Source organism: Cryptomeria japonica, chromosome 3, assembly GCF_030272615.1.
Source record: "Cryptomeria japonica chromosome 3, Sugi_1.0, whole genome shotgun sequence".
NCBI lineage: Eukaryota > Viridiplantae > Streptophyta > Pinopsida > Cupressales > Cupressaceae > Cryptomeria > Cryptomeria japonica.
In genome coordinates, this window is record NC_081407.1 from 492,608,549 (window position 1) to 492,623,980 (window position 15,432).

General features: G+C 41.1%; 1 protein-coding gene across 2 annotated transcripts in view; it reads right to left on the minus strand.

Annotated features, from left to right (window-relative positions):
- Nucleotides 1-3,117: 3,117 nt before the first annotated feature.
- Nucleotides 3,118-15,432, minus strand: part of LOC131044570 (histone deacetylase 14, chloroplastic) — a 208,165-nt gene continuing 195,850 nt past the window's right edge. For both annotated transcript variants that reach the window (XM_057977932.2, XM_057977926.2), the window contains one exon: nucleotides 3,118-3,652. In XM_057977932.2, coding sequence (XP_057833915.1) covers nucleotides 3,352-3,652 — 301 coding nt within the window. In that variant the 3' untranslated portion in view covers nucleotides 3,118-3,351. The remainder of the gene's footprint in view (nucleotides 3,653-15,432) is intronic.

Here is a 15,432-nt window from a genome sequence, read left to right on the forward strand (position 1 = left end):
ATATCAGTTTTGCAATTCCACTTGATATAGAGTTTTTTTTTTCAAAGGCTATAATACCATTCAAAACCTGGAGTTAAAAGATCTTTCCGACAAGATTTGAGAATAAAAATACCTCAAAATGATTAAAAATTTGAATATGGAAATACAATGATAAATGGGCTCATTTAGGCATGATAAGGACATGAATATATGAAAATATGATCCCGTAAAAAGAGGATTTTGCCTTTATTTTTTAAGACACTAGGGAAAGAAAATTCAAAGTGAAAAAACTTCTTAGACATGATCAACCATGGTATTAGCCATAAGACTTAGAATATAATATCTGAATAAGGATATGAATCAATAGTAAGTGACCTACACGAATATAAATTAATGAGGAAAGGCATACAACAATAATGCTGCATTCCAAAACGAATGGTATATTTTCCATTGAGGCAATATTGTTTAAGAAATGACAGTATTATTTAAGCAAGACCAAAGAATGAATCCCTAAAATCCACTCAACTACAAAACTGACAAGAAAAGGAAGGCCATTACAAGGAAATGTTGAAACATCAAAAATCAAAGGACCATACTCGGAAGATAAGGAAGTAAAGAGATCACCAAAGAAACAGATGCATTCAGCCATCATGATGCACAAAAGCAAAATCACCAGCCATGTTTCTTGAATAAATTTGTGCCTTGGTTGAGCTAGCATTAGTTGTTGGGATGTGAAGTCTGACTCTTCATTTCATCTTCCTCATCTTTGTCCCTTCGTCTTCTCCTCAAGTGGGAGGTTGTTCAGATGTGAAGTCGCAGTGTGAGTCAAACTTCAAGTGGGAGATTCTTGGGATGTGAAGTCTAACTCTTCATTTCATCTTCCCCATCTTTGTCCCTTTGTCTTCTCTTGAAGGCTATTGTATATAAATGAGGGCAAAGCCCTGTGTATGTAAGCTGCAATAATAATAAAGATCTCTGCTCTGCTTTCTGGTGGATGTAGCCAAATTGGTGAACCACGTTAAATACTGTGTTTGTGTATAAATTGTGTGTTCCCAATTTGTCTTTTGTTTTAACATTAGTCACAACACAAAAACTGTCATTTTTACTTGAATATCCTCAAGGATATTCAACACCCCTAGCAACTTCTATTGATTCTAAGGACATATGCTTTGGGATTATTTCACCTTGGTGGTGAATATTGACTTTATCCTTCCATTTCATCCATGCCAGAATAGTAAAATGAGCAAGACCTACAGCAATGTTCTCTATCAGTTCTTCTTTGGCATGGATATGAACTCAAGCAGAACAAATTTCTCCAGCCTTTTTTGCCTTCCAATGTAACATTCCTTTTTAGGATTTTTGGAAAATATATAAATTTTTTGGTATTTTTTTTGCTTAATGGAATGACTGAAGCAAACTGTAAATAAGTACTAAAGTTATGCTATCAAACCCTAAGCCAAATTTGCATTGTTTTTTATGAGTTTGAATTAAATGCCTATGAATCCCTACACAGCAATCTAAAATCAGGAAGATAAGAACCGACCCCAGCTGTTATGCAAGTGCAAGTTGCGGCAGTATAAAGAACAGAATCTATGAGTATAACAGCAGATAAATGCTAGACTAATATGTATTTTCAAAATTGAAGGTACTCTAAATTCCTAACCCTGACAGTAGCAAGCATGAAGGATATGTTATTCTCAATTGATAGATGATGCTAACTGCTAAATTATAACCCAGGTCCCAATAAAGTAATCATATGACTCAAATCTAAAGAGTCAGTGCAGCATTATTGCAATATTCATCAATAATAAATCACAGTTTAGGAAGAACATTTATAGAAATAAGAGTTTGGACTAAGGTCACAACAGCCAACATAAAATATTGAATAGCATTCGTAATTAATGTGTGAAATGTGGCACTAGACAGCAGAACCTATAAATCGGCAAAATTATATAATCAGTAGTTTGCAAATCAGGCAACAATCTAGGAGCTGAGCAGCAATGTTATTTATAAGAAAATACGCACATGAAATTCCTGACCAGATAGTGGAGGCTGGGGAAGAATTTTCCCTTGACAACTTAGTGCAACCAATAACCATACAATGGCCCTACAATACTGATTCAGTTTGGTGCAGCAGAAGACAATATAAATTCACCAGTTTTGTCTTGCAATTTCCATCCAGCAAATTAAAAAGAATTCAGGGTTTTTGTCCCCAATTCAAAATGACCCCAGGAATGATTTTGCCCGGTTTCACTAACGATCAAGGGGTTTCATTGATTTAAAATTGCATTACGGATGCCAAAGGAGGGCGCTAGCCTTTGCCTTTATAGGCATTGCAATTTGAGCCCTCAAATTAATTTACCTCCAAAAATAAAAGAATTAAAAAAGCACTTTTTAATAATTAAGTACATAACTCAAAAAGGTCTAGTTTAGATGGCTTTATAAAGTACACTAAAGTTGCCCAAATAAAGCAATAATTGGGAAAAGTGACCAAGGCCATCAATCTCTTGAAAAGGGGACATGACATCCAACCAGCCATCGTTGATTCTAGAATTGTTACTCTCCTCCTCTTTGGGGACAATATATGTTAGGGCAAATATTTGGACGGAGTTTGCAGAGAACCTGAGTAAAATGGTTAGACTTGATCCTATCTCCAAATATCTCATGGAATTACATAGAGACAAGCTTCAAAACATACATTGCTAAAAGTTTGAACCTCAATGTGTTCCCACGGATGCTCCAAGACGTCCCAGATCCAATGGAAATAGAGCATGGGCTTATAGAACAAGACTCATTCCTGTCCTCTTTTCCAAACACTTCATGCATTGCATGAGAATGACCTGTCATAACTCATGAGGATCAATATCATATGTCTACCTCCAGAAACCCAGAATCTAATCAGGTCTGATTCTTTGGTAGAAATCAGTCAGCCTAATTTTGCAAAACCTATCTTCTTGTGAATGTACTAGGAAGTGAAGATACCTTGAGGTAAAAGTTTGGAAAATTAAGTTGAATTCTTTACAGCTATACAAATTATAGACTACCCATCAAGTTTGCAATTACCAGCTTGACATATAGAGATGAACGCTGCTTTCTAATTGAAAATACTGTAGTTGATTAGATATTAAAACTTCAGAATCAATAAAAGAATGCCTTCTCATTTTATCTATTAATTTTGTATCATATTCTAGCACTTCAAGGTTCAATAATAAGGGCATGGTAAACACATAATATGTAAACACATTAACGACTCTACTTATGAACAACATCATATCTATCTTATCACTTTTCTGTTCTCTAGGTTAAATGATTTTGTCAATAGGATATGCAAATTGGAAGGAGTTACTGTTGCTACATTTGCATTCGCATATTTTACAATGCATGTATGGCCTTGATTTTAGCAATTGCTTTATCTACCAAGAGTATTGGCTCGTCATATAATATTGCTGGATTGTCGATCTTGGATGCAATACTAGCTTTCCCAAGAAACGCTCTAAAAGTGTCAGCTACAGAATATGAAAGTGATTTCAAGTTATAACCACCTTCAAGAAAAAAAACACATCGTCCGCCACAAAGTTCTTGTGCTAGTTGCTTAATGAATAAAGCAAGTTTATAGTAGGTGCCAGTTGTAAATTGAAAACCACCCAAAGGATCCAAAACATGCGCATCATATCTGCAAGTTGCAAAATAGACAACAGTATAAGAAGACCATAATAACCTCAAATGGAGAAAGAGAGAGTATCAATTCGAGCAACTATTCTATGGGTTAAAACACAGACATGATTGAGTCAATTCTATCTTTTTTATTATAATAAATGAAAAGAGGTAGAGCTAAAAATCTGAATTTAATGCTGTTACGTCTACAAAAACTTTGGAAATAGCTTTTTAAGGTCTGGAAACTTATCTCAATATGTTTCTAGTTTTATCATATGATTCATTGCAATAACAATATTCGTGTGAATAGTTTTGGTGTGCAGCAAAGACCAGAGAATACTCCATGAAACTAGGATATGAAATTGTCATACGAGATCAGGAGTCCTGTACATGGCCGTTGGAACTCTGTTGGGATCAGAACATGCTTCCAAAAGCAAGTGCCTTCACATACTACTTTACACAATAGAATTTTAATAGGTGACGGATTAATGAAGTTGGTTTTCTATGGCCCTTTCCAGTGCCCAATGTGCAATTCCCATGAAGAGACGGTTGACGATTTATTTGTCAATTGTGAACTCCCTCAAGCATGTCGGTCCAAGTTCAAGAGTATGCTCAGATGGTAGGGCCAACAGTCTACATGGCATGTTCTCAAGCTGGCCAAAGATGCATAGAGGATCCTTTTGGGCCAGCATATGCCTGGCTGCTCTGACAATGATCATTTGGGAGAGTTGGAAGGAGAGAGATGCACAAATTTTCAAGGAAACTGCCTCTAGACATGAGACCCTACTAAACAAAATTGAAGTAGGAATACGTAAACACCAAAACACAAAGGTTATTAATAGAAAATGCAAATACTTTGCAGCATGGGATGAGCAGATCACAAAAATTTGGCTGCACCTTATTCTGCCCAAAGGCAAGTTTGCCAAAACCAAAAGGACTGAAGCTCTACCAGATGGACACTTCCCCCTTCAAGAAGATTGAAACTAAACTTCGATGGTACTTCTAGAGGGAACCTGGGAGCTGCAAGTGTACGTTATAATATCATAGATAGCTGTTTGTTCCCTACTATGAATGGTTTAAGTTCCAAAATGAATCACGAATAAGCACAAAACATATACCAACAATACAGCTATGCAAGTAACATTCATATGGCAGAAAGATGTTCTTTATTGCATTCTCCAAAATATTCAATACATCAACCTTCTTGCCGGGGTTCCCTTACATGGCAATATATACTAACTGGCGGTTGGCAGAAGTACCAACCGTTACAACTAACACGGGAACCCACACGATCGACTCCAATCATAACAAAAAGACATAACAATAACTTAAAAGTTTTATTCCCTAACTACGGCCTTACATCAACCCCCCCAAAAAAGAAGTTGTCTTCGAGACGACAAACAAATGGAAGCTGACAAAAGCAACTGAAACTAATGTGAGGAAGGATGAGAGGACGTCCCTGGAAGTACAGATGACTGAGATGTGCCCGCTCACTGGAGTTGCTGAGTAGCCGCTAGTTCTCGCTCTCGTGCCAACTTGACCATATTGGCAGCCTCAACAATTTTGTAGCAGGCTTTGTGAATCTCCTAGCTCTGCACCTGCAACTGTTGCTCCTTCTCTGCCAATCGGGCCTCCAAGCCTGCTACCTTATCTGTCAGCTCGTCCTTTGCCTTACCACTCACTTCCAACTCCTGCATGTGCCTGGCAACTGTCTCCTCCAACGTGGTAATCCGAGAGTGTTCCTAGGCCAATGTTTTCTTGACACTCTTTGCTTCCCGCAGTGCCTGATCATGTTGGGTCTTCATAGCTTCCATCCGCACTACTGCCATACGTCGATACTTCAGGACTAGGTCCCAAAAAGCTATCTCTATTCCTCGCATGGAACCATAAAGCACACTCTCTTCTGTCACTATCATGTTCCTCATCCAGGTATCCGTCATTTCTGGAGTCTCTATCTTCGGCCATCCTTTGGCCGTGAAGCATCGAAATAATTCCCCCTCATAGTCTTCCTTGACAAAGGACAGCAGGCGCTTGACCACTTGAGCTATCCTCGGATCCTGGCCAATTTCCACACCCTTCACGATATAGTCGACGTCACTCAGGAACTTCGCCATGCTCTCAAACTGGAGCGTACAACGCTGCAAGGTGCCAATTGGGTCTGCGGGGTCAGGTCTCTCCAATTGAAGTATCAATTCTTCTGTATGAGGCGAGGAAGATTCCCCCCTCTCGTCCTGAACTTCCTTGTGCAGTGTATGTTCTTCTGTAGACCTGGGAATCTGGAGATCCTTCCTTATAGCAGATTCCATACCACCAATCTGCAGAGTGCTGGTATCAAATCCTCCATCCCCACTAGGTGATGGCGGCAGTTCAGGCAATTTCTCCATGCTTACCCCAAGGGTCTCCAACAACCAAGAGGTGATTGTCTGCTCTTGGTGGTCATCAGCATGGGTGGGACTCAAGTGTGTGACGGTCTCCTCCTGCTCAGGGGTCACTCGAAGCGGCGGTGGCGGTGATGCCTCCACGCCCATGACATCAATCACTTGGGTTGGTACATCCCTCTGCTCAACAATATGAGGTCTGTCGAGAGGGTTCTCGGCCACCATCACTTCCATGACCATGCTACTGTCTCCTACCCCTTTTGTCACCTCCTTAGCCACTGAAATATCACCACCCTTCGTTCCAACCTCAACTGGCTGTCGGCCCATGGCTAGAGCCAAGCGAAAACTGTCATCTTCTCCACTCTCATCGTCGTTGGACGAGGATGCCTCCACAACATCTTCCTCACTATCCCCGCTGCTTGCACTGGGAGATTGCCCAACATCTTGCCGTCGCCTCTTCCATTGTGGTTCTTCGTCATGATGTCCAGATGCATCTAATAAAAGATAGGGGGTCTATATGGCTCTAGCCTGGCTAATGGCTGCAAGTCACCCCTCTTCTCTGATGGCACTCCTGTACGAACAACATCCAGGAACATGGTGATGGCATGATGCGACATATAAAAAACCTTGAGCTGGAGTCCTAAGAATTCACGAATGCGCTCAGAAAGGAATGATGCCCAGTTGAAGACCGTGCCATTCCACAACGCGTTCATCAAATACAACATCCACATGGAGATGTCTGACCCCTGACTGGCTCCTGCCAGTCTGCTTTTGATGATGTCCATGATGCATCGCCACTCTGCATTGGCCAGAAATGTCCGCTTCATCCCGCAGCTACTGCCAGACTTCCATATGCTGTCCTGTTCGCCCTGTGTCAGGTCCCCTCGGCAAACTAGTTGGACCAATTGCTGTTTTTTTTCCAATGTCATTTTTCTTTTAATGACAAGGCTACCCTGGTTAGGAATTCCAAAATTTTTGGCGAACTCAGGGGCGGAATAAGAAATGATGAGGTGACATCCCCCATACTATACCATAGACCTGTGTGTATGCCGATCATATCCAGCCACCATTCCCTTCAGGACATGCTCAAATTCCTTAATGCTGAAGACTGGCATGGTCAGAATGTGGTCAACCCTTGCCCTCTTTAGATTCATTTTGATGATATTGGTGTTGGGTGTCTGTCGTGAATTTTGTACGGGGTTGGTAAGGTGTTGTCTGAGCAATAATATTCTGTGATTTCCGTACAATAGCCGTATGGAACTGTCAATGCCTTCAATTCTCCTCTAAATTCCGTACGATCATGGTACAGACTGTTCTCTCCCAATCGTACAACGACATACGACCTGCTAGCAATGCTATCTTTGCAATTCCTTCTATTTCTTTGACTGTACGATTGGGTGAAAATGGTCACTTGGGGGGATTTATAGAAATTTCTGGCTTTTAGGGTTAGGGTAATTTGTAATAATTTCTTATAAAATAACTTTTTTTTCACTTCCTTTAATTTTTCTCTGATAAGGTTCATAATAATTACCCTTTGTTTTAAATTTTTAATAACTCCTAACCCCTTCTTTTTAATTTCCAATCATGCCTTACCTTTTCTATTTTTAGCATTCTCCTTTTAAAATACCTTTTTAATTTCCTAACTTGGCAAGAATATTTAAATCTTATCCTCTGTACCTTTAAGTGGCTATGGTATTGGACTGCTTGCTTCCCTCGACTACTTGTTTTATTGCTTGGTTGTACCTCAGCAGGTCCTACCTTCGTTCTCTGTACGACCGCCTTCTTTTGCTTACGCAACTTAGCTTTCTGTGCCACCAATCTCAATCTCCTCCCTGGCTTTGCTTTATTACTAAGTTCTTTCTTCAATTTTTTCCTTGGTTCATTAGCATCACTGTCATCATCAGAATCCTCGATTTTCCTCTTTAATCTGGTTGGATCTTCCTGGGGTCGAACTTTGATCTCTGAATCGTGAAGCCACGCACACACGTGTGGTAGTCTCCTGTAACATTCCTCGGGACAACATGTGCCTATACATTCCAAGTCCCATATTTTATCTACCAGTGATGCCGGTCCCACCCCTTGATATCTTCCATCTATGTATCACCCTCCATACTGCTGGTACCATGTTACTTTTTCGCAATCCACCTGTGGTGGGCCCGTGGGGTTGGGGATTACCCGGTAAAGTGCATTACGGCCAGCTTCCTGCTTGCTCAGTTGCAGAGCTATCACGAACAAATCTTCGGCTTTCAGGACCATCTTCAGACACGGTCCCAAGGTGGCACCGTACTCTTCCAAGTCTACCTCCTCCTCTAGATCGACTGGCTCCTCTTCCTTCCCTGCCAGTTCCAGAAATGTGTATATCTCGTGCCCAGCTACTTCTTCCAAGATGTTGTCCGTGAATGGGATTGGGAATGGATCTTTGATTGTTACTGTGTTTAGGTACCTGAAGTCTACGCATATCCTTATTTGGTTAGCCTCCTTCTTGAGAGAAATGACTATTGGGAAGACCCAGGAACTTGTCTGCACCTTAAATATGATCGCAGCCTCCAAGATTTTGTTGATTGCCTCATTCACCTTGGCTGCATAGTTCTTGTTTATTCTATACGGTCTCCTCTGTACGGGTTGGGATCCTGGTACGAGGGATATGCGATGTACGCATAGTTCCGGAGGTACCCCCTTCAAGTCCTTGTAGGTCCAAGCAAAGACGTCTTTGTACTCCAGGAATATCCTGAAGGCGCTGCCTTCAGTATGGGGTTCCAATCATCCCTTACGAGAATCACCTGCGGGTCTTCGTCCTTGCCTAGATTGACTTTTTTCACATCAGTTTCCTTGTACTTGATTGGTTTATCATGTTCAAACCGGTGGGCTGGTGTGTCATCCACCCGTGCCACCCCTTCTTGGTACCTATCGTACTCCGAGGGAAATGACTACTCTTCCGTACTGCCACTTGATTCCCCAATCTTGCATATTTGCAGCATGTGCCACTTCGGGTGGAAGACCTCGTAGTCCTCCATCTGCCAATGGAAGAGTCCGACCAATGAACTAGTTTCATCTTCAGAGCATCCGTCCAGTTCCAACACTCCTTCCCTGTTGGGTTCCATCCCTCCAAGTTGGAATCAGACGACGCAAGCTCTTCACTGACAACCTGGTTCTTCAGGTCAATCACATACTTATGGCCTTCACTCTCAATCGAGAGTGTATTCTTCTTCCAGTTATGATTGGCTCTGGCCATGATCAACCATCCCCTTTCGAGAAGGGCGTCGTACGCTTTCCTCTCTAGTGGAATGACTGGAATTGTTGTGTCCCAATCACCACCTTTTGTGCCATGAGAGTCTTGAGGGGTTTGATGCCGTGCTGATCCATGCCGACGAGGTGGAATGTTGGTGGTCAGAGGGTAGGCTTGCCAAGACCCTTCCAAGTTTCTTCTGGTAGTATGTTGACACCAGACCTGCCATCCGCAATGGTGTTTGTGAGCTTCTTCCCCATTATCTCCATCTCCACCACGATAGGTTTCTGTCCAATGCTTACTATGAGCAACATAGAGTCTGTGGCATCCGTACTAGGTTCCATCACTGGAACCGTACTAGGTGGTTCTATTGTCGTTCGGTGATCCTAGTCGGCAGTGGTGTCACCGACTGCATTTGTCAAGGCCATCCTCAACTGTGGCATGGTTTGTAGGAGATTAGATACCCGTATGGGTATAATGGTTTGTAACATCTGCTTAATGATAGATTTTTCCGGTTTCGACCAAATTGGAGTACTGGTAGCCTGGTGCGAGGCCCTCCGTTCTTTCACCATCGCACGTTTAATGTCTGCTCTGGCCTCCCGGAGTCTTTCCTTCTCCATGCAAGGGTCAGGGTACGTGGCTTTCTTACTTTGCAATCTTGTGATTGCCAGTTCATCTTCCTCCGGTTCCTTCACCTCTAGCATATTCAACCCTTTTTTCTTTGGACACTCTATGTCCTCGTGATTTCCCGGACTGCACCATTTGCACAACAAACTCCCTGCACTATCTCCATTTTGACATTCCCGTGTAAAGTGACCCCATTCGTTGCATTTCTGGCATTGGATCATGGGTCGTCCTTTTGCGTCGTACTGAATTCTACTCCTTAGGGTGTTATTGTTGGACCTGTTGTTACCCCGCCGGTTGTTTCAGTATCCTCTAGGAGAGGCGTCCGAGTTTGCTGCCGGCTTCGAAGGTGTCGCTGGCAGTGTGACTTGGTTGGGTTAGGCGTAGAGCACTTGGGTGCTCCGTGCTTTCAAGTTGTACGGGCATTCCTTGATGGAATGTCCCATTACTTGGCATATGTCACAAAAGGCTTTTCGAGGGCAACTCCCCTTAGTGTGCCCTTCTGTCTTACAGTCGGTGCACCATAGTTCCTTTCCTTCCTTTCCATTTTCTTTGTCAGCCTTCAATTCTTTCATCATCCTCATCATATCCCTTCAAAGTGCTTGTACGGTCTTAGATTCCCCATTGTTGTCTTCATCCGAACTATCACCATCACTCACTCGGCGCTTCCCTCGGGATGTCTTATTTTCACTCTCAATATCCATCGCGCAGTTGTATGCTTCGTCATATGAGGGCGGAGGGACCACCTTCATCTTCCGTCTGAGGGATGGTACCAGTCCTTCGAAAAACCATCTCTTCTTCAAGCCATCAGCCGACTGGTTCTCCATTTTGTTGAGCAATTCCCTCAACCTTCTATTGTAGGCCCGCACACTTTCACTTTTTCCCTGCTTGGTATTGTAAATCTCCACCACTATTTCATTGTCATCCCGTAGGAGTTTAAACTCCTCTTGGAAAGCCTTCTTCAAGTTGTTCCATGATGTTTTATACGTCTGGAAGTGGCAGGTTCCTAGCGACCTCCTCCAACTCCTTCCACGTACACGATCTCTATCTCTATCTCTCCCGACTACGACTTTGACTCACACTTTGACTTCTGCTACGTTCCTCAGGGCTCCTTGAGTCAACAACTTCCCTTAGCCATCGTCTCCACTCAGCCTGTTCTTTTATGCGGAGGGATATCCGTACAATTCCCTCATCTACTCCCTCGGTGGTAGTGGTACATCTGTCTTTGTTTGGCCATAGGGGCATTAAGTGTCGGGGGTACAACGTCGGCTTGTATCCCTTCCCTCTTCCTCCTTACGGTTCCGCTCTTCGTACCTTTGGACTACTTGTTGCCGACGGAGTTCTTGTGCAGTTTCCTCTCTTCAGTCTTGGAGTGCTATCAGATTTTTGGCAAGCAACCTTGGAATGCTTCCAAGCAGATAAAAAACGGGAGTGTTGATGGTGAGTTCCCCACGTACCGTGCCTTCAGAGACGTCTCTCTCTTGAGCCTCCCTCTGCACGTACTGCGTGACCGACACGTCCCACAACTCTACCAAGTCTACCGTCAACTGATCCTCTCGTGCCTCTTCCTTGGTACTTTCTTAGTGTGTGTCGTTGTCTACAATAGTTAATTGCTGGTTGAATGGCCAGCCCATTAATTCCTTTCGCTTGCAGCCATAGTTATCTCTAGGTTTGTACATGCAACGACACCAAAATGTTTGTTCCCTACTGTGAATGGTTTAAGTTCCATAATGAATCATGAATAAGCACTGAACATATACCAACAATACAGCTATGCAAGTAACATTCATATGGCAGAAAGATGTTCTTTATTGCATTCTCCAAAATATTCAGTACATCAACCTTCTTGTCGGGGTTCCCTTACATGGCAATATATACTAACTAGCGGTTGGCGGAAGTACCAACCGTTACAACTAACACGGGAACCCACATGACCTACTCCAAACATAACAAAAAGACATAACAATAACTTATAAGTTTTATTCCCTAATTACGGCCTAACAATAGCCTTGGGAAGCTTGTTTGAGTGGGCTCCATTAAGCTACCAAAGGGAACAAACAATGATGCTGAGTTTTTGGTGTTACTTGAAGGCATTAAAAATTGTATAAAACACAATTTGGACTGCATTGATATAGAAGAGGATTCTGCAATCATCTCTAATTAGGCTCCAAGTTGGAAAATCAACATGTGTATTGACAGGATGCAATCTTTATTAGAGGAGATATTAGATTATTCTCCCAGGCATATATTTAGGGAGGCTAACTCGGCCACCGATCTACTATCCAAAATGACAATAGACCAATCTATCATTTCTATCACTTCAAACAAAAGCAAGTCTTGGGAGAATCTCCAAGTGATCTTACACAAGGATAGCAAGGACAATACTAGTCCTCCATTTCCTCAAGATGAATTGCAAGATGCAGATTTTGGATAAGGAGTTAATTGGCGGATCAAGCATAGGACATAAGGATTTTCAGATGACATGTGTGAATGACAAACCATCGGCGGTTCGTATGCTTTTGGTCTTGCCTTGATTTGACTAGTTTCCCATGCCCAATGGTGAAATCCGCTTTTAAATTGGCTAGTGAGACCCTTTCCCAACTCACAGATTGAAAGCATGGCAAGTACTTTGATGGCCACTAGCGCAAAAGAGGATGAATACATTACAATACCGGATTGTGAGTGTGATTGCAACCAGCGAATGGTGGAGGATCAGATAAAAGATGTCTTCTAGATCTATGGAGACACATAGGAAGGCATGGTTTGGCTCGATGTAAGAAAACAAGTGCCAATGCCGAATTATTGGAGCGGTTCACTTATAACATAGCTTGAACCTCCGGCAAGCATGAATGGCTATTAAAGCCATTAACAGATTGGTCGAATAGAACTACCGCACACCAGCAATGGCATTCTATGATTCCTCAAGGAAAACCCAACAGTTGGGTTGGTTGGCAATGCAATATGCATCATCACAGCCCTAAAAAACGATCGGCTGTTTGAAACCATCACCATCCTATGTGTTGGATTGGGCAGGAACAACATGACCACTTATGTGTATTTTGTCAATTTCCACCAAAATCTAGTTACTCCAGCCCGGATTGAGAGATCTTAGGAGGTTATAGAAGGAATTCGAACCCCGATTTTATCTCTTTTTTGCTAGGAACTGATGTAATTTTTCTTTGTTTTGATGAAATGGGAGATACCCCCTCTAGTAGCACAGTTTGCCAAAAATAAAAGACAGTATTCATGTGAATAATATAGCCTATGATCTCTCAAACATAGCCTTCAATATTGGCAGAGAAGGGTGTTGAATTATGCAACACATATTCTGAGCTTATGTCGATGGGTAAGGTTCAGCTTACTCAACATACTGATCAGATCAAAAACTATGGGTACAAAATTTAAACAATATGCCAAACTGCCATCTCAATTGGCTGTGACCTTAAAAACAACCTTTACCTTTTTAATAGGTAAGTTGTTTGATCTAGTTAGTTATTCAGTATTTGGTTTCTTAAGGATTTGGTACGCATTTCAAGTTTCTCTTTGTGCTTGAAAACTGGCTTGCCTCCAACAACAAGTACTAGTAGTTCAGGTTCAAGCCAGCTCAAGCAAAAGCCCTAGCAACTCAACCGAACATGTATAAACCTCTTTGTCGATCCACTGCAGCAACTATGAGTGATAAACAACCCTCTAAAACATTGCTGTAGGACCCTAACATATCAACCAAGTGGCATGGCTTTTGGTTTTCTTTATTGCTTTATTTCACAATCTATACAAAGTCTTTGACTCCACAAAAATGGATCTCATATGATTAGTGCAGATCAAATAGGTTTGTTCTTTTTCTTGCTTTCTGCATCGGAGCATTAGTTTCATCTTCTTTTGTTTTACAAAGCTCACATGAGCGTCCTGCAATATTTTATTCATAAATATATTAGCTCTCCCTTAATAAAAAAGAAAGCCCTTTGTTGCACACCTTTACTGGAAAATGTAAGCCTAAGTTCTAGAATAATACATGCAATTCATCATATGAAATCTTTGATTGGGCAAATCTAAATTGGCTGCAATTTGAAAGTACTTTGCAATCTTGGTATGGACCATAAAATCTTGATAGAAGCAATCATGGGATTCAACATATAAAAGAGAACTGTGTGCATGTAATTTGACATATACAAGAGAAAAATGAGGTGGTCTCTTTGAATATTTTTTTAAAGAATGTATGTTATGTAATATCAAAGAGACATGTACAACTGAAAAACAAGGGAGATCTTTGCCCATCTCTAGGATCTCTTCTCATGCTTACTTGGGAAAGATCTTCATTAATTCTTTCTCCAAAATTTTACTTTCTAATGCACCACTAAATAGTAAATTATAGATATCCTGCCCTAAATACTATAAATACAAAGTGATTCAATCTCAAATTTCAAGACAGATCAATTTTGTCAAATTTCTTGCTACTTGACACCCACATTGTTGTATGATTGAGGTTTTTGGGGTCTGATGTCTGTCTCAATTTTGCATGGCTATGAAGTTTTCTTGCAATTCACATTCTGTTCACAGCTAGTATCATGAGGGTTGAAAGTGAATATGATGTCTGGCACCTCAATTATTATATAGTCTATATAACATCCTGATCAATGAAGCTGTAAGTGATTATGCATCTTGCCAACAATGGGTAGTTTAAGGCCTTAGGCTACTTAATATCACTTGAGTTTCCTAGAATAATAGACAACTTGAATAGCACAGAAATATTGTTTAGTTTGGCTATGCAATGCTATCCTACATTAGACCCAAGTTAACATTATTTGAAATTCATTATGCTTTAACTGGTTATAAAATTTCAATCATAAACATTTGAAAGCTATGAAAAAAGAGGCAATAATTCAGGTGAACGTGAAATCATGGCACCCCACCTCTGCATTCAATGCAGATATGGTTGGCATTACATAACTTGGATGAATGTGGAATCACGGCGCCATTCTTTTTCAAGCTTCCTGTCGAACCCAAGCTTTTCCATTTTGATTTTGGATGCCTCACTAATTTTCAGGGAGATTTTAAGGTCCAGCTCACTAGTAAATGGTCTCTTTTTGTTTGCAATTATGCTAATTTTATTCTCGATTATGTTTATTGTTTTAGAGGGATGTTGAATGATTTTCTATCCCTACAAATTATTTCTCAAGCCTAGAGGCATCATGAAATCTTTATTATAGTAATAGGATTTGGTGAGTATATAGTGAGTCAAGAGCCAAACCAGTTACCATGAGCCTACAAACCTGATTCAGACATGCCCTTTAAATTCTTTGATTCAGGTTTTCAGCAAATATAAAAAGAAAAACCATAAAGCCAAAATATGGAAAGTGTAATGTCCCCTTCTCAGGCCTAGCCAGTTTGGTGACAGTTAGCCTATTTTCCTAGTTTGTATAGGTTAACAATTAAGGAATAGGAGATTCCAAAGATCTTGGATAGCACAAGTTCAGTATTTCAAGATATATAGTTCCTGTTTGAGTTAGCAGAATGGATCACAATGACACTTTCAAAAGTGTTTTCAGACTCCTAGGGTATTCTCCAAACTTC